The following is a 27,427-nucleotide window of genomic DNA, read 5'->3' as shown; positions in this document are numbered from 1 at the left end:
TCTGCATCATTGTGAGAGGAAAATAAAAAAATGCACTGTTAGGACTCGGGTGTCAGTTCCTTTTCCATGTTCCTCTTTCAGGTTTCGACCCTTTAAACTGCGACATGTCTGTGTTTGAGCTCTCGTGTTCATGCAGGGGAATAAAAACCGACTTCAGCTGAGAAAAAATGACATTTTTTTTTTTGCTGGGACAGGCCCTCCAAAACCCCCCAAACCCTGCACCGACATGAGTCCCCTCCGACACGGGCAGAGAGCCGCTACGCCCTTTTCTTTCCTCTACAAACACATCTAAACGTTAAAAAGCACCGGGGCGTTTCACGGTAAATAAAGAAAGACACACATTGAGCTTCAGTCCGCCGGCGCTACTGATCAATGAAAAGCACGCCAAACGCCTCTGTGTCGGCATTTCCAGCGAATCTCTCGACACAGCGAACATGAAACGACATTTTTCCTGCTTTTTAGAACTCACCTCATTTGGTTGGGAACCGCCGAAGACGACGCTGCCTCTCCATGGTTGATAAAAGACACAAATGTACTAGTTTTTCTGTAAAATCTAACCTATCTGGAGCTCATTCTCGCAGCGTCCTCCCCTGCAGCAGAGCCGCTCTCCTTTCTCTGCCTGGCTTCTCTGTTTTGGGTTGAGGAAAAGTGATGTCATTCCATGAAATTGCATTACCCGCCCCAATTTTTTTTTTTTTGGGAGGCTGTCTCCATGCTGCCAAACATAACTTTAACATATACTTAAAATAAAGACAAAAAAAACAGTATGTATGTGCAGTGGTGGAGAAAGATGTTTTACTTTAGTAGAATTAGTAATGCCAAAGTTTAGAAATGCTGCAATTAAAAGTCGTGCATTTAAAGCTTTAATTTAAAACGCACTAGTATCAAAATAAACTTAAAGTTTACAAAGTAAAAGTACTCATGTAATTTATGCTATTATATTAGGGGAGACCGGGGTTTGTTGTCACTTTTTATTTAGTCCTACCTTATTTTAACAGCATCAAAAAAAACTTTGACACATTGTGGGTTGATGTAAAATATGGTTTGATACTGGTTTGATATGACAAATATTCACTGAAAAGGGGAGAGGACAGGAGAGGCTGGAAACATGAAAATACTTCAATATGTACAATATGTGGAGAAAACTGTTTTTGGTAATATCATTTTTTTGTTGGTAATTTTGTGTCTTTTCTTTAATATTTTTACTTTTTTTTTTGGGGGGGGGGGGGGGGGGGGTATTTTGGTCTCTTGATATTTTTACATCTTTTTTTGTTATTTTGTGCCATTTTTTTGTCTTTTATTGTCTTTTAATGGTAATTTTACACATTTTATTTTGTAATTTTGTGGGGTTTTTTGGGAGGCTGTCTCCATGCTGCCAAACTTTAACTTGAACATATACTTAAAATAAAGGGGAAAAAAGCTGTATGTATATGTAGTGGTGGAAAAAGATGTTTTACTTTCGTAAAATTAGTAGTGACAAAGTTTAGAAATGCTACGATTAAAAGTCCTGCATTTGAAGTTAAAGTAAATAAACTTAAAGTATACTAAGTAAAAGTACTCGGGCTGTTTTCATAGTAATGTATATAATGTTATTATATTAGGGGAGACCTGGCCTGGTTGTCACACTTTTTATTTAGTCCTACCTTATTTTAACAGCATCTAAAACACTTTGACACATTTCGGATTGGTGTAAAAATGTTTAAACTGGTTTGATATGAAGCCAAACAGCAGACTGCACCCGTGTACCAGATTTCATTTAAAACCTGTCCAAAAATAACCAGATCCTGTTAAAAAAATTAAAGAAAAATCTGTTAACACAGAGCAGACAGGAGAGGCTGGAAACATGACAATTCTTCAACACAATATGCGGAGAAAACGTTTTTTGGGTGGTGGTGGTGGTGGTGGGGGGGTTTAGTTTGTTAGTATTTTTTGGTCATTTTACGTCATGTTTGGTAATTTGATGTTGGGGGGGGTATTTTGTGTTTTTGGTCTCTTTTGATATTTTTAGATATCTTTTGTTATTTTGTGTCATTTGTATGTAATTTTGTGTCTTCTCTCTTCAAGTTTTTTGTGGGGTCTCTTTTGATATTTTTAGATATTGATTTTTGTGTCTTTACTTGCTCATTAAATTTTTTTGGGGACATTTTTCTTTTTAAAAGTATTTTACATTTTTGGTCATTACTTACTAAATACATAAATACCCATTTTCCCCCAATTTCTGTTACTTAGGGGCACTTGGAAAAGTGTTTATATATAAATTCCGTTTTATTCCAGTTTTAAAAAATAATTTATCAGAGAAATTTAACTTGCATTTGCAACATTGTGTTATTCTGCGCAAAGACATGTTTGAGTTGTTCCCACTTCTAGCCATGATTATGCTGATTCTATAGAGCTGCAGGACTTATAGATTTATATATTTTATATATTGCAGTGAAATAAAAGGACTGAGAGAAAATGAAACAGCTTGTTGGAGTTCAGAGGTTTAACACTGTTTGGAGATCAAACAAATTCATCATGACATTTTTATTTGTGGATTAAAGATGAGAGTCTCTTTTTTTAAACAGATAAACTGGTTGGGTTAAGGCAATTTAACACAGAAAAAACTGAATAAATTCAGCCACATGACAAACAGTGAATGTATTATTGTCTGACTGTAAACTGTAACTGGGCTCTTCTGACCTCGACAGTCTTTGTGGAAGTGAAACATTCTTTATAATGACGCTGCAGATGTTTTTCATCTGGGAGCTTCGCCTGCAGTCGAGTCGACGTCTTGGACTGAATTATCTTCTTCTTCTTCACCTCCGACGACCTCTGACACCACCTAGGTGAAGAACAGGAAGTCAGGATGACGTTACATTTACTGCTCTGCTGCTACAAACGTTGTAATTTTCAGCTGAAGAATGCTTTGATTTGTGTTCATGTCACGGCTCAGATTCCTGCATGTTTACATCAGAACACAGCGCAGGAATGTAGAGACACAAATTAGTGCTTTCTTTATCAATGTGTTTCAGTGGCTCATTCCTGCAACTTTGTGCTTTGAGTTTGTTCACACAGATTTTTTGGGGGAGGTTTAGAAAAAAACATTGTGAAACATTTAGGTCATCAATGAAAAACTAAAATTTACTCTATTATTTTTACAGGGTTTTTTTTTGCTAAATTAAGTTCAAATACCAGAAAAAGCTAATTTATAATGATTTTTTTTTTTTTTACAAATATTAACCATAAAATTAACATTGAAATGTGTAAGTTATTACAATTTTTAAAAAAATAAAATAAAAATAAACATATTGTTGAATGTAAAATCAAGGCAACTTTCTGTTTTCCAACAGTAAAACTTTAAATTAAATATAAAAAGAAATCGTAAATAGTCTTGGAGCAAAAGTTGCCAAATACTTAACATCATATTAAAGTAAAAAAAACGTGTTTACAGATACATTTTTTTAAAGAATTTATCTGTAAAACAACATACAGGTTGTTTCTTTTGTTTTTCACTTTTTACAGTTTTATGTTCTAGTTGCAGTTTATGTTTTTTTTTTAAGTGTAGATCTCGTTTTTGTGAATTTTCAATTTTCAAAAAAATACCTTAAAAAGAAACGCCATATTTATATCATGTTTCCTACGTTGTTTCCCCACCATCCTAACACTGACGGAGCTAATTTTCTGCTCGGGGGAAAAAAGACAAAAGAGTTTGGTGATGTAGTAAAGTAGTGTGGGATCATGGAAGATTCTCTCAGATTCCTTCAGCATTTAATCGTTCAGGAGGTTTTAACCAGGAGGGTTCTCCTCCTCCTTTGCTGCAAAACAAACAGACCAGCTAATTAAAACTGGTAAAAGCACAGATTGAAGCAATTTCAGGTAAAAATAAGTGTTTCTCTGACAGCTGCTGCCAGCGTTTACTCAGCTCTGATAACTTGAGATCCAAACTAAAATCTTTCATTCAGTTAAAGTATAATAATGAGTAAAATGTTTCATAAAAATGTGGCTTAAAACTGGAGAAGTAAATTTTTGAGAGCTTTTATAAGACACTGAAACTGACTGTACTTTGATTAAAATTATGGATTTCTCTGGAGTTTAAAATTGTTGGAAACATGTAGGATAATTTAAGTTTAAATCTCGACAACATATATAAGAAAAAAATATGTATGAAGGTCTGGTTGTTTTTAGACCTTTTATTGTAGAAAAGATAATTACTAAACCTTTAAAGTGTAAAATTTAAAGGCAAAAACCCAAAATATGACTGCTGCTGCAAACCAACAACAGGATGGAGACTCTCTCTATACAATATATATGTAATTTAAATATGGAGCAGGTTTATGGAGGATAAAGGACGTGTGCAGCATGTGGACAGTGTGGATCCTGTTATTCAACACCAGCAGGTTAAAGGACCTATGTTTATCTTTAGAATAGTGCAATTAGTGAACAATAATCTCCAGCTGTTTAAATCACACAAACATCACGCTGTTCATGTGCTGTGAACTTATTAATTATATGTGTAATAACTGCTGCACCAGTCTCACTGTGGACATCAAAACTCCAATTTCTACTCACAAGGTTTTTCTCTTTTATCCCACAGGGGACGTGACAGCACAACCAGAAATTTGCAAATAGGACGTCAGGTATGGGTTTATTTTTATCCTGTTATGCCTTAATGTCATTGCTTGAACCGTTCTACATATTATAACAGTTTTTTAAAGTTTTATTATGGAATGTAGTTGGGTTTTTTTTTACCTGTGTGTTATGTTATGGGAATCAGCGTTGGTGGATTTAAATGGGAGATAATGTTTCCACTTTTTTGGGGGGATGAATAAATACATTTTGGGGCACTTTTGATCCAAATTTCTTATTCAACAGTTATACAGACGACACAAAATAATCAGAAATGGAAACGAGCAACAGAAAGTTCTCAGCCAGACTTGTGGGAAATTCATGCTCAGCTCCTTAAAGGGAGAGTCTGGATTTTTTAGGAGTTGTGTGAGAACTTATCCATAGTTGGTGTTACAGAGATGGCGGTCTGTGGACGGGGTCAGCTAAATATATTTAAGCCACCCAAATAAAATGAAAAAGCCAGATTAAAACATTAATATCAGTTTAAGTGTACACTACCTTTAGAATATTATAACCCTTTATCTAAAAGTCCTACAGCATTGTTTATTTTTTGGTAACTAATTTAACTAATACGCTCGCCTCATAGCCACCAAACTCCATTGACAAAAACTGCAATTTAACCTAACAGAACACAAAAGTTGGTCTGCTGCTGCATTGATTCAAATTCACGAAAGCCACACAATAACACAAACAGATTAACACAGTGGTAGATGAGCAATTCTGTGTTCTGTGAGGTTAAATTATGCTTTTTTGTCAGGCAGTCTGGTGCTTTTAAAGAGAGCATAGATGAGGGCTTCAGATTTCCATAAAAAGGGGTTGTGTAATGGCAGCAGAAGTTTTCTAGATATTGCATACAGATAGTGTTATTGCTTGCTTCTCTTAACTGGAGACAGCCATCTACTGTAGGTAACACCGACTGTGGTACCTCAAACAATCGCACTTCAAAAACTCCCAACTGTCCCTGTAAGTTGCTTTATTTTCATGGTAGCGCTACAAATCACCAGTCAATCACCTCCCGATATGACACGCCTAATAATTGATGTGGTACTGACACACATTGTGACCAAGATTTTATTAGACCCATACATGACATACAATGAGACTCTGTTGTTATCGCAGTGTGTATGGCCGCCATCGTCATTTAAAATAGAAATATTCATGATGCCCCTGATTTAGAGTTAACCTGGTCATGCATGATGGCATCCACATCTCTCTCTGAGAGCTCCGGCCCCGAGGCGTCCAGGTCCGCCTGTTCCGGGTCCTCTTCGGTCAGGATGTCCATGGGGGCCTCGGCGATGGCTCTGATGGTCTGGTCCTCCAGGGCCAGAGCCGTGTCAAACTGTAGAGGAGACGGAGGACCCTGCATGCCGTCCCCCTCCACGTCCAGGTCCTGTACAACAGGATGAAATCTAGATCTTAACATAAATGGTATTTGTATTTGTTTTATTTATGTTTAACCACGGGGCACTGCATCCTTACTTTTGGATAATTAATGTCAATGTGAAGCTGAGACCCAGCCTTCGTTTATGCCCAATTCTGTGTTAAAACAACATTGTATAATACTGGAACAGCCAATGGTGAGCTGCCAAGATTGGTTTAATTTATCTAAACTGTTGATCATTGACAAGCTGGGCATTTGTTGAAGTCACATCATCTCACAGTAGCACCTCAGTGGGTTGAGAGTGGCAAACAGTATTTACACCGGTAGTTTGTTTCATTTGGTCCAGATGAAGAAAGAGGGATATATTTTTGCCATTGTCAGTTCTGTTCTGGTTTTTGTAACTAACGCTGCATTTTTGTGTTATGTTAACTGAAGAATAAATATATAGTAAATGTATAGATCACTCTTGACAATTCACAATCATTTGAAGAATGATAAATTTAATAGTAGTTAAGCTTTTGAATTCATGCTAACACACAAAAATATAAATCACATAACCACTATGACACAGCAGACTGAGAGGTCTCTCAGCATAATGAACATCAGAGATTTTAAGTCCAGTTCATTCAGTGACTCTGGTTCGTTTTCCCCCCTTTGTTCTTTTCGTTTGGGCAGATTTGAGCACAGCGATCGTACGACGGTTTGTGACGGGACTGTGATCTGTCTATGGCTCTAACTTAAGTCCATTCTGCTGAACAGATGATGGTGTACATGATCATGGCACAATTAAAAACAAAACTTTTGTGACATTAGCATTTCAGGACCTAAGCACGAAAAATAAAAAGGAACCATGGCTGCAGTGCCACAACCTGCAAAATGTCCCCAAAAATAACTGTATTGATGGAAAGTTGTAATTTAAGAAAATGAGGACAGCCAGCATTTATTTCTGGGCGGTTTAAATTGTATTTTGGGATGGTTTGGACAGTCAAAAAGCTCAGTTAGAGCAAAGTCTGACCTGGACGAGCAGAAAAACATTTTCTTCTTGATATTTTCTAAAGATAGTAAGCAGACAGTAAGGTGACTGCTTCTCCAAACATGGTGATGTAGTCAAATGTAATACATTGAATGTACAATGTACAATAATACATTTATTTAAGATTTTTTGGGGAAATTAACCTTAAGTATACCTTTGCACAAAAGGTATCAGCTGAAAAATTCTTTATATTGGTCAACATATCGGTAGTCTGCGAATTTTGACGCGTTTAAGTTGGAATCAGCCTCAAAAATCCCAAACTTTCCATGTCAAAAAGGAAACCTTGCCAACAGGGAGGTCTGGGAATTGCTGGATTTTAACAACTTCGAAGGTCAAAAGGCAGCAGGTCAAAATGGGTCACATGAAAATTTCACCAAAAAGGGCATATTTATAAAAAATGTTACACAATTCCAAAGAACAACCACTGCATCTTGGATAAAAACATGCATACAATAACTTATTTCAGTCAATTTGGAACAAACTGACAAAGTAGAAGCCAAACTCTGGATGGCAGAAGTGACATTAACAGCTTGAGTTTCTCAGAGTTTACAAGATGCAACGGAATGCACCATTAAGTCCTTGTCAGCGCTCAAACACTTCACAGTTTGTTATTTACATTCAGTAATTCACGAGGAAGGCATAATGTTCCCACGCCTCTACGCTGTACCATGTTAGTGCGCAGGTCGTCAGTGACTTTTGAAAACCAGTACATTTTGGTGTTTTACAGGTATTTGTCGGGATTGTAGACACCCTGCTTGATATTGGGATAATCCCGGATGAACCTGGACGCCTGGTCACTGTATGTGAAGTGTGTGTGTGGTGAGATGGACCGAGGCAGGGGTCAGCGGTCGTAGCAGAGGAAAACCTGCGGTCCCTGGCACGCAGCCGACTTGGGGCTTGCAGGTCTTATTAATCCTCCCATAGTGCCAAAACAAAACGTATAGCTTGAAGAAGTGTAGTCAAATCTGGTAAAATGTGTAGTTGTTTAGGAACCAATAAGCAGAACCAAAATTTGAATTTCTTAATAATTCTTTGGATTCAGACTTTTGGAAGCAGTTCTTGGTGCCCAACCCTACGAACAGGAAAACTCACCAAGTTTTCCAGCTTGGACCAGAACAAACTGCATAGAAAAAACGAACCAGAGTTTGTTTGACTGCACCAAAGATGTTACATTAGTTGTGAAAGCACCCTAAAACGCCAGCGATTCTATCTAGCGTTAAGTGTGCAACGTGACATTTTTAATAAAATGCAAATACATTATCGGGTAGTGGTAGGGGAACATCATTTCTACGTACATCACTGAACTCTAGGGGGAGGCTCTCTGTGGGCTGGAGCTCTGCTGCGCTCAGATACATGTCTCTGCTTGCGGGGGTGATCTGCTCCTGGGGCGGGGGCTCCTGCTCGGGCTGGTACATGGGGGGAGGCAGGCTGAGGTGAAGCGGGCAGCGGGGGTTGTCGGACTGACCCATGTGCACGGTGCGTTCACATGGGATGTCTTTCAGGCCTGGACACATTTTGAAAAGCACCTGATTGCTGTCCTGGAAAATGTCTGAGAGTCTGGTTGTCAAGGGCAACAACACATGATGTCCAAAAACACAAATAATGAATCAAACTGAAAAATGTGAAAACTAAAATCAAGATTCTGACCTAACGCCACTGTGATTATTAGAAAGCCCCAGAAGTTAGTATAATTAATGTTGTTACAAGTACTAGAATTATTTCTATGAAATTAATCTTGTTGTCAAATTAAGGCTACTTGTGGTGAAGGCTTGACTGTGGACGTTGTGCCTGAGTGGTTTTGTACAACAAGTGATTATGTTTGAGCATTAATACCATGCAGGGTTCGTACAGCTCACAATGCAACACAAAAAGAATGAGACTACACTGAGTGATTAGGGGTTAAAGTGAAGGTTGGAAAGGAGTTTTGTACCTTCCAACTGAACAGATTAGTCCCTTTATAACTCTGGGAAAAATCAACAGACCACAGGAAGGAGTTTATATAGGCTCCCTTTGAAACCAGCAGCTACTGCAAGCTGCTGGTCTTGATCAGGGCCGGTGAAGATGGCTCAGAAAACACACTCAAATGTGAACTGTGTGTCAACAAATAAAGTGGTTTCTTCTATGTAAACAGACCATTCTATTGCGGTTAAACACAGGCTGAAAACATGAGGGAGGATACGTGAGACACAGTGCCGGGCCATGGGCAGGCAGGGGTTGGCACATCGGGTTCCTTCCACAAAAGAGATGCACTTCTCCTGCAATGTTCTTGAGTGTGGCTACAACAGAAAAAAACACGTTGGAAACAGTCAGAACAGAACCCAAACAGTATGTCCTTTATAACTATAATCACAGTTATAACATTATCATTCCTGGATGCCACAAAATTATCAGAGGAAAAACAAATTAAGTGCAATAACTTGGGTGTCTGCCTGACTGATTGCTTGTTTTCAAATCTGAATTCCATTCTGCTGCACTCAAATATGTGGAGCACAATCTGAAAACCCAAACTAAGTATTATCTCCCCCACTCACTATAATAATCAACATACTTGAGGATGCTGCTGTCCTGCTGCATTTAAATCATAAAAACTCAAATATGTGTGGACATGCATCATGTTGAGTGGAACAGGGCATGTGCTCTTTGAAATAAAACAGACGGCAAGTTTAGTCAAAGAAAACATCCTTTTACACTCAACATTCTGGAAGTTTAGGGCTCTTTGATTCAGCTTACTAGATCTGATGGGGACGGTTCACTTCATAAAAGGGCCAGTTCATTAAAATACAAAAAAAAAAAAAATCTCTCCTTTAGTGGTATCAAGCCATGGCTAGAGATCGGCTTTGAGATATCAGCTTCAGAAACGTCTGCCTCCACCGACATACAGTGAAGTGTTTGTGGTACTCAAAAATATATTAAAGCCTGCAGCATCATTTCTCTCTGCAAAGAGTGTCTATATCAATATGGTTAATAGTGGGCAGAAGCAGACAGCAAGTCTATTCCAAACATTTTAAAAATGATTCTGTTATCAAAAAAACAAATGCAAATAAAACTAGGACTGCAAGCGGTACTGAACGGGCCCTCGCAGTACACGTGTGTCGGGGCATGCTGCCGTCGGGGTGTGTGCGTTACAGGGGCCAGTCTATACCACCCCTATGAATTTCATTGCCTTAAGTGTTATAGTGTGGCCACGGTACCAAATATGAAATTAGACTGCCACCACAGTGCCACCTAGGGGCCGATCAATAAAACCTTAAAGGGTTATCCTCAGGAGGGCATTGACAATAATTGTACCAAGTTTTGCATAATAATGCACAAACTATCCCTTTAATCCTCATACAGTGTCTGAAGGAGGACTCTTAACTTATATTTATAAGTTAGAAGAGGCAGGTAGCTATGGTGAAAAGTAACTATGTACATTTACTCAAGTACTGGACTTAAAGTACAATTTTGAGGTACTTTTATGTACATTTTATCTAACTTTATACTTCTACTCCACTACATTTTTAGGCAAATATTGTACTTTTTACTCCTCTACATTTAGCTGACAGCTTTAATTATTTTTCAGGTCAAGATTTAAAATGAAAAGCATGATACATTTAAAATTATTACCCATTTTTATAAATTAAACCACTTAAAAGTTTATTAGCTAGTTAAAATGAGCGGAGTGGAGTCATTTCACAGTGTGGTATTAGTACTTTTACTGAAGTAAAGGATCTGAATACTTCTTCCACCACTGTCCTTTTTACTTCTTTTTTTTTTTTTTTTTTACTTTTCAGGTCGAGATTTAACATAAAATATGCGCCGGTCGCTGCGTGGTGCGACCTGCGCATGCGCACGACGAATATATCAAACTGTCCTAAAAAGACAGAAAGATCAAACTAGAGAAATTAAAGACTGGACTGATGAATCTGTACTATGCTTACAAGACTGCTTTGACTGCACAGACTGGGAAATGTTTAAACAGTCCTGTGGTGACGACCTAAATGAATTGACTGATGTGACATGCTCATATATTGCTTTTTGTAGAGACATGATTGTTCCATGCAAACGGGTGAAAATCTATCCTAATAACAAGCCGTGGATAACTAAAAATGTTACGGATAGCTTACAGAAAAAAAAAGTCATGCTTTAAGCAGGGTAACATCGCTGAACTGCAAATGGCAAAAAAGGATCTAAAAGTAGAAATTCTCAAAGCAAAACGAGACTATAAAAATAAACTGGAGACCAAGATGTCAACAAACAACCTGGGATCAGCCTGGGACAGTATGAAAACCTCCAGAATCTTAAGAGCAGCTGCCCAGTCACCCTGGATGGTTTCAGCTCAGACATCGAGCTGGCCAGTGCTCTTAACCAATTTTACAATCGTTTTAACACCTTTTTACATTACATTACATGTCATTTAGCAGACGCTTTTGTCCAAAGCGACTTACAATAAGTGCATTCAACCTGATGGTACTAGACATAGACCATAGGAATCGAGTAAGTACATAACTTTAAGAGCTAACTGTCATTGCTAAAGGAGTGCTCTATGTTAAAGAAGAAAAGAATAAGAGTTTTTTTTTAGTTTTTTTAAAATATATCTGTTAGGTGACCATGACTTAACCGAGGTATTGTTGGAAGAGATAGGTCTTCAGCCTGTGGCGGAAGATGTACTGATGTCTGTTGGGAGCTCGTTCCACCATTTGGGAGCCAAGACAGAGAAAAGTCTGGAAGTGGTTTTGAGGGAAGTTGACCCACGCAGGGTGGGAGTCGCCAGCTGTTTGGCTGATGCAGAGCGTAAAGGACGGGCAGGGGTGTAGAGTTTGACAAGGTCCTGGATGTAAGTAGGACCTGAACCGTTAGCAGCAGAGTACGCCAGAGCTAGAGTCTTGAAACGTATCCGCGCAGCCACCGGTAGCCAGTGGAGGGAGTGGAGGAGGGGTGTTGTGTGTGAAAATTTGGGAAGATTGAAGACCAATCGAGCAGCTGCATTCTGGATGAGTTTTAGAGGTCGGATGGCTTTGGCAGTCAGGCCTGCCATGAGGGAGTTGCAGTAGTCCAGTGAGATGACCAGTGCCTGGACCAGGACCTGAGCTGCCTTTGATTTTAGTTATGAGATCTACAATTTGAGTAACCAGCTCATAGACGTTCACCACTTTAACATAAGACAAAAAGAAGTGCATAAAGCCTTCCTCTCCATAAGAGTTAACAAAAGTCATGGTCCAGACAACATCTGTGGGCGCATACTCAAAACCTGTGCAAAGCAATTAAGTCCTCCTTTCCATTACATTTTTAACACATTTTTAGAGGCACAACTAGTACCTGAGGTCTGTAAGGATGCTGTGGTTGTCCCTGTTCCCAAATCCAACAGCTCCAAAACCCTCAATGATTTTAGAGCAGTGGCACTCACATCAATTGTAATGAAAGCATTTGAAAAATTGATGAGGTCTGAAATATTAAGGAAAACATAGCATTCACGTGACCCTCTGCAGTTTGCTTATAGACCCCGTAGGGGCGTGGAAGATGCTGCAGTTTTTGGTTTTTGATGCAGCATTTGGATAACAGTGGCTCCCATGCCAGACTCTTATTTGTTGACTTTTCCTCTGGTTTTAATACAATCCAACCCCATATTTTAACCACAAGGCTGCTAGAACAGTTTGAGCTGAGCAATAATCTGGTAGGCTGGATCCTTAACTTTTTAACCAACAGGACGCAAAGAGTGAGAGTGAACGGCAGTCTCTCTGACAAAGTCTGCTCATCAACCGGCTCCCCACAAGGATGCGTACTCTCTCCTCTTCTTTACATCCTGTAAACAAATATGTGCCAGAGCAGGTGGGACAACAGGCCCATAATTAAATACACAGATGACTCGGTAATTGTTAGCCTGCTCCAAGACAGTGAAATAGGTCATGGTCCAGTCATTAATGACTTTGTTGAATGGTGTGAGGCATTTAAGTAGTTAAAATGAACCCTATATTGAGAGAAGTAAACACTGCTTACATAAAAACATAAAAAATAAAATAATAACTAGGACTGCAAGCAGTACTAGAGATGGAGAGTACCATCCGAGATGGACGCAGATGTTTCAGACATGGATCAGAACTGGATTAGTAACCCTTTAAAATAAGTTTAAATCCTTAAACGCTTGTTAGTTTTAATATTTTCCACAGTGATGATGTCCCACCTGAGGAGCTCCTTCCGTCACGGCCTGCCTCCTCTCCCTGAGCTGCCGGTGCAACAGGGCCTCCACACCGTACCGACGACGGTATCGGCGCAGAGCTTTGAGCTTCTTCAGGTTCTCCCTTTCCTTCATGGACAGACCTTCAGGCCCCGTCAGCAGACTGCTCCCTGACCGCAACAGACACACAGGTAACACTCATGAACATCAAAGAATGTGGGATGATTCCCAACAAAGAACTACCGAATAGGTATGTAAACAAGACAAAAGGTGAGTAGTTGATAAGCCATCAGTCGTATATTTACCTAGAGTTTCATGCTCCACTTTGCGGTTGTGCAGGTATCTGCGCTTCTTCTCTTTCAGCAGGTGCTGCAGGCGTTTGAACTGGTCGATGTAGAGAGACTGGAGCCTGATGAGCTTTTCTCGAGTGATGAGTGCCACCTCCTCTGCTGTGTAAACTCCTGCATGTCTGCCATTACAAAGAAAACATTTATAATTTAACCCAAAAATCACAACAGAAGGCACCATTTCACAGTTCTACTTTACTCTTTAAACTAGCTCCAACCAGTCTGATTCAAAATCTTAAGTATGTCTAAAATAAAAAAGTAAAACTGCACCAATATGACAATATTTTGGAAAAACGGGACGAAACTATAAACGCTGCAGAAATATCAATGGCAAACCAGCTTAGAGGTGCATTAAAGCCACCAAGCGGACTCTTTCATTAATTGGCCCCCTCAGTCTGTGTCAAGAGCGACACCTAGCGATAAAATTCCATATGCATGCCCAGTCAAACCAGTTACTAATTAATTACAATTTTTTACACCACGCCCAATTCTAGTTGTAGCACACAGACTTGTGGCACAATGCACTTTATTCAAGTTCTTTGAAAGAGACAAACATCATCCACCTGGTGGCCAAGGCCATAAAGAAAAGCAGCTGAAGCTCAAATCGGAGTGCCCCCATATTCTGACGTTTATGGTGAATGCATTGAAACTGCACAAGATATATGTGACTACATAAAAATATGACAATGCCTGACTTAAATACTTAATTCTGAAAGTCACTGCTGATTAGACCACAAAAATATAAAGAGGTTTTGTTTCATTGCGTATTGCAGAACTACCATACTGTACATCAGCTTGTAGAGAACACCCCAAATTTTTTTTTGAGCATCCGTCATTTTGTCATCTTTTCAGTTTTAAGATACTACAAAAACAAAACCTGCGCAGATAGATCAGTGTGTAGTATGACTTCAGTCACAGCTACTGCTTGAGGCAGTAGTTTTTTATATTAAAAGTTGAGAGATGGTGAGATAACTTACTTCAGAGGATCCTCATGATCACTGTCAACGCTGTCGGCCTCACTGTCAGGGTCCCCTCGCCATGTCTGGTCTAGAACTAAGGGACCTTGCTCCTCCTCACTTAAACTGTCCTCATCTATTGAGAAGGTTTAGATCAACATGAAAACCATACTCAAGAGAAATGAGCACATCATGATAGAGAAAAAAAGTAAATGCACTGGAGATAAACTAGTCTACAGATGACAGAGTACCACTTTCCTAGAATGCGACTGGCTTCGGAGCGGCCTCCGTCGGCGATGTGTGTGTCTGCACGGTTGTATCCACTAAGTTGGGATAACAGAGACTCTGGGGACGGACCAGAAGACGCCTTTCTCATCTGAGCTCGGAGGGCCATGGCGTTCCTACGAGCGTGCTCTGCACAGAATGTCACTCTAAGGAACAAGGATTAAGATTTGTCAGAAAGCTGCCTGGATTGGTTATTAGGTGTCTAGTCATGGTTTCTCCCATGATGAGACTGTTAAGAAAGCTTAACATCTCTCCACTCACCCGTCTTTCCTCTCAATTTTTGGTGCAGCATTCGGGCAGCGTTTGCCGTTCTTGGCAGAGACGTAGCTGCACTGCTTGTATGGAGCATTCTTATCCTCCAAAATGTGTTTGATGCAGAATTCGAGGCCTTCCAAGCGAGGCTGCGGGCACGGTCGCTGGGTGAAGGAGCAGGCCTGGGGCTCCTGAGGACGAGGAGTCTGGGTCACCCGGTTCCGACTCGAAGGCAAAACGTGGATTCTTATTCTGTTCATTGCAAATCTGTAAAAAATTATTAAAATAAACAATTAGTCTGTTAATTAATTAAGCCACAGGGCAATAATCAAATCACCTATTCAGATACTGGGCTAATAATTTGTTTCATTATAAGAAAAAAAATAGCAGGCACTCCCTTATTCTGGATTCTCAGATGTGAGGATTTCTTGTTTTTCTCCATCTTGTATGACAGCAAGTTGAATATTTTTGGGGTTTTTTGACAGACATTACAAAACCCAAAAGGTTTTAGAAAATATATCACTAGACATTTTTGTCATCTTCTAAGATTGTCTTGACAGAAGGGCTAAATGAGGCGTGAAATACAGAGGCTAGAGCTGCACCAAGGACTGGAGCTCAAAACAGTAGTCAAAAATCAATCCACAGCAAATCAAATTAGCAGCTATTCTAAAAATGTTATTGTTTCAGACATTTAAGCAAAACTGCCAAATATTCCCACAATTGAGCTTCTAAAATGTGAGGATTTTTCTCCCTAATATATTTGGTTTTATTTATGTTATAAATATTTAACTGAAAATCTGAAACATTATATTTTCTGGTATTTTATAGACAAAAAGACATATCACGTATAGTAATATGAAGGCTAAAGATACACTCACTGCATATTGCAAATCAAATTTGGACTAATTCTGTAATATCACATAGAAATGTAATCACGGATGATAGTTCAATATGTAGTATATAATTTTTTTGTTGGCACTTAGGAAAGTGTTGGATAGGCCTAGATAAATTCTATTTTATTATTATTTTTCAAATCAAAGAAATTCAATTTTGAACTTATTTTTAACTATTATTCTGCAGAAAATACTTTTGAGATGTTCCCATTTGTAGTCATGATTGTGCTGATTCTATAGAGCTGCATGATTTTATATAATACATTGAAATAAAAGGACACAGTGGGTAAAATGTAAAACAAACAGCCGTTGGGCTTCATAGGGTTAAGTCAGAAATGTACATTAAAGCCTCATGGCTAAATTAACGTGCCCTTTAAACACTAATTGGGCTCAAAGGTTAAAAAAAAAAATGTTTGTTGTACTCATTTCCCCCACACAATACAAAAAAATTACATTAATTTATACTGACAATAACTGTGTTAGTAAACGTTGAATTTAAGGGAAATGTTATTGTTCATATTTAATAACATTAAGAAGGCGTTGGCAGGTCAGGTGGCTTGACCATAGACTGTATAAAACAGATCCGACTCTGTATATCAAACTTTGTTACGAGTGAAATTATTAACACACATAACAGTCGTAAACACCAAAATAATCACTGCCGTACTTGTGAAAATAACAAAACATATTGATATTGCAGTTTTAAATGTAGGATGAGTACATTTCTGTGTCTTTAACAGGTCTGACCGGGCGCCACGCCGAGCTTCAGCCCGCCTCTCTTTACTGCGTCACTCTTTCAGTTATGGCGTCGCCATCTTTGTTAGCCGTTGCTAACGGTAGCTAATCGCTACTTCTTAAGATTTTCGACTCAGACGCGATATTAGCTGGCTGATGGCGACAGACGGCGGTCTCTCTCGCTATCACCAAAATGCCTTGGTGGCAGACAATGAAGATCTTGGCGTTTTTTGTCTCCTACTGCTTACCTTGTTCACCGCGGTCCGACCAGGTTTAGCTTCCGAGGGACACAACGACGGTTTGCCTGCATAACTGCCACAGCCACTGCAGACGAGCTAAGCCCGCCCACTTTCAGCTCTGATTGGCCAACTATCAAGGGATGTCATTGGCTGATCTAGCTGCCAATCAAAGTGCAGCCTCTAATTAAATTTTCCACCCACAGCAGCACTGCAGCAGCTAATTTCTTTTATTAATAAGCACGCAATGCAGCCGGCGTTTTCTTAAAATATTTATTGACTTTAATTGAGAATAAAGCAACCACATTATATCAAAAAGAACAGTGTTCACACATAACGTCTCAACTGAAAACAAATAAAATCCAAAAACGTTTCATTTCCAGACCTGAGTGTCACTAAAAACACCAAGACGTGAAAAAAAACCATGAAACTTATTGTAGCAATGTGATTTTGCATTGTTAGGTTGCATGAGTGTCCTACATTTTTCTCACATATGGGTTTTATTTTGAAATGCATGTCCTTTTTTTATGACTTTCCTCACAGCATAAAGTTAATACTTAAATTGGAAGATTTGTCCGGATCAAATAAAACAATATATTGGACGTCTATTCTAATAGTCTAGCCATTATACATGTAACACTTTGTCAATTGCATCGTAGGCAAACCTACTGAGATAAATATTCAGTGCATTTACTGTTTCCCTGTTACAACCAAGAGTCAAATAACCAATAAAACCTCTGCTGCCTGAGCAAAGAGCTGTACTCATTTTAGCTTATCTTCCATATAATCAAGGGAACAAAAATATTTTTTTACAATTATTTGGCTGATGATTTGTTGTACTGCATTACTGTGAACTGCCTAAACAGATGAGTTTTTGACTACAAACTGACAAAAGAAAGCAGGTAAAGAGCAGTAATACTATACAATCAAAACCACATAAAGCTCAGTATGAATTAAATGTACAGATGATACCCGATTCTTTTGCCAAAAAAGTGGCACCTTTTCCACTGTATTTTTAAAAAAACAAAACAAAATCATTAATTCAAATTATAGTATACTTCATGCTCATGACCCTGTAGTGGAGGTTCATGGAGAACCTGCTTGATGTGTGATTTACAAAAATAAAAACAATCTGAATATCCACTGTTTTAGTTTGGAGGTATGAAGTCAAAAAGACAGCTTTTACATGATTAAATCAGACCAGCATGAACTGACAGGTGTATACTGGGGTTTACACATTTTTAAAACATCCCCAAAAAGGAGAAAAATCTATAAATGAAAAACAACCATAAAGGACACGACAGATGGCGTTTGATTAGACTTTGATATAGTGTGTTGTGAATACTTTTATTGTAGATTGTGCTTGATATGGTCACCACAAAGTGAGCACCAGCAGTTTTTTTAACCTGGCACACTTTCAGGGCGCTGCCAACACAAACAACGCTTAAAATGTTGTACATTTATATATTGTGCCCATTTGATTCTTTACATTTGCTTGTGATCACCATAAAAAGACTGATGAACCAGTGACAAATTACATGACAGGATTAAAAACTCACATTTCTGTTCTAGAGGGATTTTTTTGTTGTTGGCAGTTCCTTCATTGTGACCATACCGTGTAGATATGTTTGAACTCTTTGAACCCTTTGATAGAAAACCATAAATGTATCTCCTTGGTATGAACTTCCATTAGTGTAATCGATTAGAGAACTGAATATTTTACAACCATTTAAAACAATGACTGCAACACTTAAAATCTAAAAAAAGGGGGAAAAAAGTACAAGCTTAATTTACATATTTTTTTGCAATTTTTCATAACAAAATGTAAAAAATATTTCATGTTTGTTTTAAACATTTTACAGTCTTTGTACAAGTTTTACCAAATAATGGAGATAAAATAGATAAACACCAGCAATGGGCAATCACCTTCTCTTTTTTTCAGTTTTTTTTAAAAGTTATGGCTGTTTGAAGAGGAAAATAATTTTCAAAAAAATAAAAAACAATATTGAAAGGATGGCTCTGGAGACATGCACTCACACCATCCTGTACAGTCATGATGAAACACCCCTCTGCCCAAAAACAGAACAAACAGGGGAAACCTTAAAAAAGGTAGAAAAGGGGACTATGTTTTCTTTTCTTTTTTAAAAGCATTCAATCAATAAATAACATAATAACTATAAAAACATTATAAAAAGACAATCTGTAAGAAGACCTAACAGTTATGCGATGGAAATCTTTTAGTTTCCTCATGATTTCAAGACTTCTTCCAAAACAATGCTAAAAAAATTAAAAATGACCAGGTCCCATCATCACATTTCATTTTTAGTTAAACAGAAGAGCGAAAATATTATCTACACTTTCCTGTATTTTTTTTCCTCACATTTTTCAAGCTTTTGAAGCCTCTCATTATTGCCCGCAAGAGTAAAAAGAAAAAACAAAACTCATTTGCCTCACCGGTACATTTCACTGCTGTCACACTGAAGCCTGTAAAAAATGTTGGGTGAGTTTAAAATAAAAACAAAAAACATACAACACTTTATGTAACAAGATGGATGTTCATGATGTCAAGTACAATGTACAGAATCCGTCTCCTGATGAAGAAGTTATTTGGGTAAAGGTGGCAGTGGGGGGGGGGGTTCTGAGGGAAGGGGCGGGGGCCGCGGGTTGCTCCCTCTGGAGCCGCCGCTGTACCGGTACTCCCCGTACTGGGACCTGTAGTCAAACATGGACGGCTGGGACGGCTGGACGCCCTGCGCGCTCAGAAGAGAGTTCAGCATCTCAAAAGTGTCCTGGTACTCGTTCGACTGGGCTCCGCCCGCAGCGCCGTGTCCGTTAGTATCTGTCTTGTCTCCTTTGGAGTGCGGGTAGCTCCCCTGGTGGTGTGGGAGGCCCAGCGCAGGGAGAATGTCCTGGCCGTGCCCCAGAGTCTGCCCCGAGGAGGAAGACAGGGACGGCAGCTGGTAGGGGTTCCTCGAGGACTTGCTGACTTTAGAGGGAGGGTGGGCGCCTGCTGTGGGATCTTGGGAGTGCGTCCTTTTACGTGATGTAGAAGAGGAGGAGGAGCTGGTTCTAGAGGAGTCGCTGGGGACCTTTTTGCTGCCTCCGACCGCTCCACTAGAACTAGAAGAATGTTTGTGTGAGGAGGAGAGCGAGGCACTGGTGGAGGAGGAGGAGTGGTGGTGGTGGTGGTGGTGGTGATGGTGGTGGTTGGAGCGATCCCTGTGCTTGTCCCGGCTCTTGCCCTCCTCTCCTGAACTCCCCCTCTGCTTCTCAGGCACTCGTATTCTCACTTTGATGTCCTGTTCCTGGCCGCGGCTGCTGCCGCTGTGCCCGCTGCCTCCGCCCCCGGCCAGGGGGAAGCGCATTTTGAGCGAGGTCCTCTCGTGCCGCTCCTTCTCCAGGGGGATTTTCAAAATAATAGGCGAGGGGTTGGACATGTCTGAGGAAGAGGAGCCGGACTGCTGGTGATGCTGCTGCGTCTTGTCTTTCCTCTGCTGCTGCCCGATCAGAGCCTGGGCTGCGTTGGCGTAGTCCCTCTTCACGCTGGCCTCCATGTTCTCCAGTTTTCTCTTCTGGGCAGCCAGCACGTCTGCGTTCTTTGCCCGGTACTCGCTGAGCGACACCTTGGCCGGGGCGTGCACCTCGTTGTTGGCCTGCTGCTCGGCTCCAGTCTGACCTTTCCCACTCCAAGTTGCAGCGCTGCCTGACTCCACCCGGTCTTTGTCCCCGGCAGACGAGGATGATGAGGCGGACGGTGGGGCGGAGAGGCTCATCAGGCCCGCCACGGTGCTCTCTGAAGAGGCCATGGAGATCATGCTCATCATGGTGTCCCTCTGGTCGCCGTCCTCCTGCACTTTTGGCTTGGCTTTTGGTGTCTGACCTCCAGCCTGGGAGCCAAAAATCAGACAATCACAGTGAAGTCAGTCAACAATAAATGTCCACACAATGCAGGATGTCTTGGCTGTAAAGAAAAAAAAATCTGTACCTTCCAGTTGCGAATCCGTTTCAACCGGCTGGGTGTTTTCTCCAGGATCTGCAGGAACTCGTGTGTGAGCTCTGCAAGAAATTAAGAAGCCAAGATCAAATAACTGATGTATGGATCCTTCTCAGACACATTTTTTCTGCTGAACTAAAAAGCCCTTTGTACCATCCAGCAGCTCGAGGGTCACTGTGGGGTCCACATACTCCCACCAGTGTTTGCCGTCTGTGGACACGGGGATCTCCCAGTTGGACCATTTGCAGGCGAGGTGGATGCACACGCAGGCCACGACCGGCGGACTGTACTGCAGGCAGAACGTGGTCAAGTGCAGACTACGTGGCAGGATACATCCCAGAAGACAAGAAAAAACAGAAAGAGGAGGAGAGAGCAGATGTATCGAGTTAGAGGATTATACACAATAACAGACGTGAGAACACAGAAGCTTTTGTTTTACAGTGAATATACCTGTTAGTGGCCATGAAGTATGATGTTTGAGCCAGATCCTTACTCGCTGGAACAACAATAGAGCAAAGAAACACACTTAAAACCTGCGATTTGGCCATTTAAGGTGCAAACTTATAATAACGCTGAAATAGAATGACAGAGTTTTAAAAAGAATCTGAGAGTTGATGCTCACCTCTGACCAGCTGAGTGCACTTGACGACATGAGTGTGTGGATGGTCGATGGTGATTTCAAAAGCTGCAATTAAAAAAAAGGGACAAAGAGAGTCTTGATAAGTGATGTGCAGAAGTCAAACGAACATAAGCACCACAGAGATTTCAATCAATCACTCAAGTCCCTGAAAAACAGAAGAAGAATCTGTTAAACTAAGTTTTGCGCAGAATAAAATGAAATATTGCATGAAGTCTTCCAAGAACATCCTGGATGAGATGAATGTGAAAAACATTAAAAAGCATGCAGGTGCAATGTTTGAGTCGCCCCCGAGCTCTTCCTTTGTTGCCTGGTGCTGAATTTAGTTTGAAAGGTAAAAAACACAATTTGGCCTTTTTAATAAATCATCTTAACCCCAAGATCTGCTGACGGAATAGAAAGGTACGTTAACTTTCAAAATTTAACTATTTATAACAACCATAAACTATAAAACAGAAACTATTATCAGACTTTCAAATTTCTGATGGTCGTTGAAGGAATCATGTGTGCCAATTACGTCAAAAAAAAAAAAATTCTAAATCCAAGCTTGAAAAATTGACATTACATCAAAATCTACATGTCTTATCTAAAAGGAACCATTGGCACCAACTGTAAAAAGAAAAATCCGGCAGTGAAACTGAATTTTTTAAACATTTTTAGTTCTCCCTATTTCTAGGGAGAACTTCTTTTTTTTGCCGTTTCCATCTAGGTAGCAGATTTAGGCCTGTCACAATAATTAAATAAATAACTTATCGTTAGATATATAAAATTGGACACGATAGTTTTTTTCTGGACTCAATATATTGTGGTTTACATGCATGACTTTTTCTGCTCTTTTGTGTTGTGTTTAAAGTAATGCTGCGGATGTTTGACAGGCAGTGCGAATTGCCGAAAAAACCCAGCTGTTATTTTAATAATAAAACAATATAATACATAAGGTTTGTCTCAGTGCCTTTTTTTTTTAACAGAGCCTGAAAGTCTATTGATATAACAATACTATTGTTTATCATGTTACTTTATAGGAAAATATATCTTCCTAAAAATGTGTTATCGTGACAGGCCTAGCCAGATTTATATTTTTCAGTGAAAAACGAGGCCACAGCGAGTAAAAAAACATGTGACAGGAGCAAAAACTAAAAGTCTAACGTCCTCTGGGTTCAGAGAGTAAAAGCTGCCGTTCTCTTCTTCAACTGACTACAAGCTTGAAAATGTGAGAAAGGATTAAGCCGGCTGTAATTCATCGTAGGCTTCAAAATATGTAGACATGGGGGAAAAAAAAGAAGGAAATGTAAAAAGTTCTGGACAAAATAGAAACAAAATAATGCAACAGTGGGTGGATGCTGCTAACATGAAGCCTCTGCTGCTATGTGGCTTTCTGTGGACATAAGTAAAACAGGTTAGCACAATTTTTTACAGTCACATGTGTTTCTGGAGGGAAATCAATGGGACCCAGCTCTTCCTTCCCAACTTACCCAGGGTCTGGAGTATTATGCTCTCAAGAATGACCAGGTCTTGGGCTTGTTGCAGGTAGGCCTGAGGTTGAGAGGACAGGCACGTTACTCACTGGGAGGCCTCGATCCGCCGTTACACACATTAAACTCACCTTTACGCAGAGCTGAAGAGGCGATTAAAAGCTACACAGTGAGTACACATGCTTTGGTTTTTTTTTGCTCCCTTGAGCCAAACAAGGAGAAACACCTGAGGGAGGGGTGGGCGATCTGGCCAAAAAAATAACATCACTATTTAATCGCAGTTACAACCCGTGATTATAATTGTGTTTTATCAGCATTTTTGGCACAAGCTCCTTATCCGCCAAAACACCATTTATATCTCACTGTTTACTTCATACAAGTAGAAGCAACGTCAAGCAATTAATCACATCAGCATCTAGCTGGCTTCATCATAGACTGGTTTGTCCGATTAACGTGGATCCTCTTGTCAATGAGATGAAGTTGGAAACAGAAGTACGAGGACATTAAATACCGTGAACTCTGTGTGGATGATTTCACGATCAAAAAAGGTCAGATCACCCACCCCTAACCTGAAGTAGTTCACAACGAAACAACTCGTCCAGTTAAATGCAATATTAAAAAGCGTTAATATAGAACAAAACTCCACAGTTGTTTACTTTTTGAGAAAATAGCCATAGAAGAGGTAAAACATCTACACAAGGAGAAAAAAAACTGATGGTGAGCATCAACAATTCAAGAAACATAAAATCTAGCAGCTTAAAATGTGTCCCTCTCTTGATTTAAAGACAGTTTTACAGTCAATTTGTTACAACAGAATCATCAGTAAAATCAATAAAACATTGTCAACATTAACGTTATCATTCTCTACAAGCTGCAGTATTGTGGAGATGCGATCTTTACCCGCATCAGGTGAGCTCAGAAGCAGAGAGAGAATAAAATTGCAGGCGATTTCGCCTCCAGCCCAACACTTACATCACTGCGTACATCTGGTGAAGGATCCTGAGGATTGAGGCATGCATGGGCCACCTTGATAACGTGCTCCAGCTTTCGGGGCTGCTCCTCGACCTTTGCTGCGAGGAAGAGTGCGGCGGGAGAAATAACCTGTGGGTGAAACAAAAACAAGTCCATGAGTTGAGTGAAACAGGTGCTGACAGCTGAGTCAGGGCGCTCAAGGGTGAAAAACAAATACTTACATTTCTGTGAAATCTTGTGAATGACTGGACCATGTAGAACCGATGCATGTACACAATGGCTGTATTAATTGTAAGTTGGGACCTGGTTTATGGAAGTTAAGGACAATGCAACAAACAATACGAGCAGTTCACACATACAGTGATTGTATATCCTTTATATGAAGACTGGAATTTGTCTGCATGTAATGAAAGGAGCTTTAATTAAGACAATGGCTTATAAAAGTCAATATCACATCACCTGCAGAGCCACAGGAACCCTAACCCTTAGACAAAAAAATACCACCACAAAAGACAAATTACTTCAAAAAGACACCTAAGTACTATGAAGAGACACAAAACAGCTACAAAGAGAAGCAAAACAGTCACAAAGAGACACAAGATAGACTCTTTGCATGCAAAAACTACCTTAAAAAAGACACTATTGACTACTAAGAGACACACGGTTACTATAAAGAGATGTAAAACAATCAAGACACAAAAAGACACAGAACAGCACAAAAGAGAAGAAAAACAAACATAAAGAGACTACAGGGCAACACAGACTACCTTAAAGTCACAAATGGCAACAAACGCACAGTAAAGAGATGGAAAACAGTCACAGAGACAACATGAAAAAGAAAACAGCTGGAACAGATCACACCTGCATCTTGTATATGAAGAGGGGAATTGATCTGGATGTATGAAATGAGCTTTGATTAAGATAATGGCTTATAAAAGTCAATATCACATCAGCTGCAGAGCAACAGGAACCCTAACCAGCACACACACTACAAAGAGTAAAAAAAAATACCATCAAAAAAGTCAAATTACTTCAAAAAGACACTTAAGCGCTATGAAGAGACTTAAAACAATCGGAGACATTAAACAGCTACAAAGAGAAGCAAAACAGTTACAAAGAGACACAAGACAGACTCTTTGCAGACACACATGACTTAAAAGAGAAACTAATGACTACAGAGAGACATACAGTTACTATAACGAGATGCACAACAATCACAGAGGCACAAAATGACATAACAGCTCAAAAGTGAAGAAAAACAACCACAAAGAGACTACAGGGCAAAAAAATAATACCTTAAAGACACAAATTGCTTCAAACAAACACACAGCGAAGAGATGCAAAACAGCCACAGACTCAACATTAAAAAAACTACAGTAACAGATCACACCTGCATTGATTGTATGTCTTGTATATGAAGGGGGAATTACCCTACATGCAATTAAAGTAGTTTTAATTAATATAATGGCTTCTAAAAGTCAATATCACATCAACACAAACCAAGGCTAGCTTCAAATGTTAGACCGAAGCTGATGTATTTACACAAAGTGATTGACTCCGAGGATAAAACATTAAAACACTTAAATACACTGAAAACACGATGTTTTTAAAGATTGTTGCTCCACTAGAGCCATTTAATGTCTCCAGTCGCGTTCACAGGGAGCAGCGGTGCTAATGCTAATGCTAACGTCCTGAAGGCCCGCCGACCACACAGGCCTTCACGGCCCCACTTAGCTTACTACGCCGCTTTCGGATAACGCCAACAACGTAGTTAAAACCACACAACACAGCGTGGAAACAAGTGGGGAGACGCGAAAACAAACAAAAAGCGTTGGAGCTGAACACAGAAACAACAGCCCGCTGTGCGCCGAGCCGGCTCCAGGAGAAGCTAAACCTGGCTGGCTAACATGCTAACGCTGCTAGCTCCGGAGACTTGTCCCCGACAAAAGATACACATTGAGCCGCTGGCCCATGTCCTGGAGCAGGTTGGCCGCCTGCTGCCTGTAGGACAGCTCCTTGTCCGGGTCAAGTCCCGCTCGCCGGGATGGGCTGTTGTCGATCTGCTGCCGAGTGTAGTACCATTTGTTGTTACAGCTTGCGGGGAGAGAAGGAAACGAAGCCGCCATCACTGAGAAGGACGAGAGTTTAAAATCTGTGCGCGTCACAGGAACATACGTCACAGCGGGCAGGAACGGCGGTGCAGTATTCAATTCAATTCAATTCAATTCAATTGGCTTTATTGGCATGACGTAACAATGTATATATTGCCAAAGCAACCATCAGAAAAAAAGATAAAAAGATAAGGAAAGCAATATTTACAATAAATTATTATAATTCTGTTATTCGTTTTAAAATAAAATAAAAACTAATAACAATAAAAGAAAGCAATATTTACAATCATTGAATTACAATCAACATATAATTTATACAATCTAACTGTCCCAGCAAAAAAAAAAGAAGAGAAAATAAAATAAAAAATAAAAACAAAACAACCAACAGCTGTGTGTCACTCGCTGTCTCTCAGCGTGTGACAGGCAGAAAAATAGAGTGCTGCTAATCTAGAGCTCTGTGACTCTTCCCCGAGGAGATGGCCGTAAGGGTCACTAAAAACAATGATTGATTGATTGATTGATAGATAGATAGATAGATAGATAGATAGATAGATAGATAGATAGATAGATAGATAGATAGATAGATAGATAGATAGATAGATAGATAGATAGATAGATAGATAGATAGATAGATAGATAGATAGATAGATAGATAGATAGATAGATAGATAGATAGATAGATAGATAGATAGATTGATTTATAGACCAATTTCTTGTTCAACCTTTACTTGTACCAGGGTAGCTGATATCTAGACATTTTCCATGGTTTTCTTGATAATAACCAAAATCATTATCAGGAAAAACACGGAAAATGTCTAGATATCAGTTTTTAAATTAAACTATTATGAGCTATTTTTGGTCTAATAATTTCTTCAATGACTGTAGATATTTTTTTACATTTATTGTACATTCTTTAATTAGATTTTATGATGCTAATGATAATGAGAGTAATACTGATTTCTGTCATTATTTTATAGTTATCTTTTTTTATAGAATGCATTTATTACTTATTTATCTACTTTAAAAAAATCGATTTAACCACATATTGTATTCTATTAATTTCTAAAAGGGGATTTTGGCACATTTTTGGGGCACTACCCACAGCTGTGTTTAGCTGTGTTGTTCATTCAACAGAAGCATGATCCTTACAAGTTGTACCTCGTTGTAAAAGTGACTAATCAGGCTATCCAACAATATTTAATACGACACCAATTAGTACTATTAAAGGGGACAAATAATTGACCGAAATAATGGTTCCAAACTTTTTTTGAGGAGATGGATAAAGATAGATAATCACTACTGAAGTAACAAACAATCTTGGCCCGTAAAAAATGTTTTTATTTTACCATGGTTACTGTACTGTA

The 27,427-nt window shown here is 39.4% G+C and overlaps 3 protein-coding genes and 1 non-coding gene across 5 annotated transcripts in view; all 4 read right to left on the bottom strand.

The window, feature by feature from the left end:
• nckap5l (NCK-associated protein 5-like) overlaps positions 1-638 on the bottom strand; it is a 52,680-nt gene extending 52,042 nt beyond the window's left edge. Inside the window, exon 1 of the mRNA XM_059332698.1 lies at positions 470-638. The gene's annotated coding sequence lies outside the window, so the exon portion shown is untranslated. The remainder of the gene's footprint in view (positions 1-469) is intronic.
• Positions 639-2,491: 1,853 nt separating this feature from the next.
• kansl2 (KAT8 regulatory NSL complex subunit 2) lies at positions 2,492-16,956 on the bottom strand. The gene is made up of 10 exons (XM_059333681.1): positions 16,890-16,956; positions 15,023-15,280; positions 14,738-14,907; positions 14,498-14,615; positions 13,479-13,642; positions 13,180-13,343; positions 9,199-9,295; positions 8,315-8,568; positions 5,789-5,995; positions 2,492-2,821 (listed from the first exon to the last, which is right to left on the bottom strand). Exons 2-10 carry the CDS (start codon positions 15,271-15,273, stop codon positions 2,735-2,737), a joined length of 1,512 nt encoding a protein of 503 aa, XP_059189664.1. The 5' UTR covers positions 15,274-15,280; positions 16,890-16,956; the 3' UTR covers positions 2,492-2,734.
• LOC131972427 (small nucleolar RNA SNORA2/SNORA34 family) lies at positions 8,942-9,075 on the bottom strand. Its single transcript, XR_009394485.1, has one exon. It is a non-coding gene; the product is annotated as a small nucleolar RNA SNORA2/SNORA34 family (small nucleolar RNA).
• A 180-nt stretch (positions 16,957-17,136) lies between the features above and the next one.
• On the bottom strand, positions 17,137-26,600 carry ccnt1 (cyclin T1). 2 transcript variants are annotated; one of them, XM_059333332.1, is made up of 9 exons: positions 25,906-26,600; positions 24,174-24,255; positions 23,953-24,081; positions 22,981-23,041; positions 21,494-21,556; positions 21,322-21,367; positions 21,025-21,188; positions 20,863-20,933; positions 17,137-20,764 (listed from the first exon to the last, which is right to left on the bottom strand). In XM_059333332.1, the coding sequence occupies exons 1-9, from the start codon at positions 26,076-26,078 to the stop codon at positions 19,481-19,483; spliced, it is 2,073 nt and encodes a 690-aa protein (XP_059189315.1). In that variant the 5' UTR covers positions 26,079-26,600; the 3' UTR covers positions 17,137-19,480. The 2 variants fall into 2 exon arrangements, with proteins under 2 accessions (XP_059189315.1, XP_059189314.1); XM_059333331.1 differs by having other exon boundaries at positions 21,322-21,377; positions 21,495-21,556; positions 25,906-26,599.
• Between the last annotated feature and the right edge of the window lie 827 nt (positions 26,601-27,427).

The sequence above is a fragment of the Centropristis striata genome, chromosome 5 (assembly GCF_030273125.1).
Source record: "Centropristis striata isolate RG_2023a ecotype Rhode Island chromosome 5, C.striata_1.0, whole genome shotgun sequence".
NCBI lineage: Eukaryota > Metazoa > Chordata > Actinopteri > Perciformes > Serranidae > Centropristis > Centropristis striata.
Note: the sequence above shows the minus strand (reverse complement) of the source record. Positions and strands in the feature narration are given on the sequence as shown.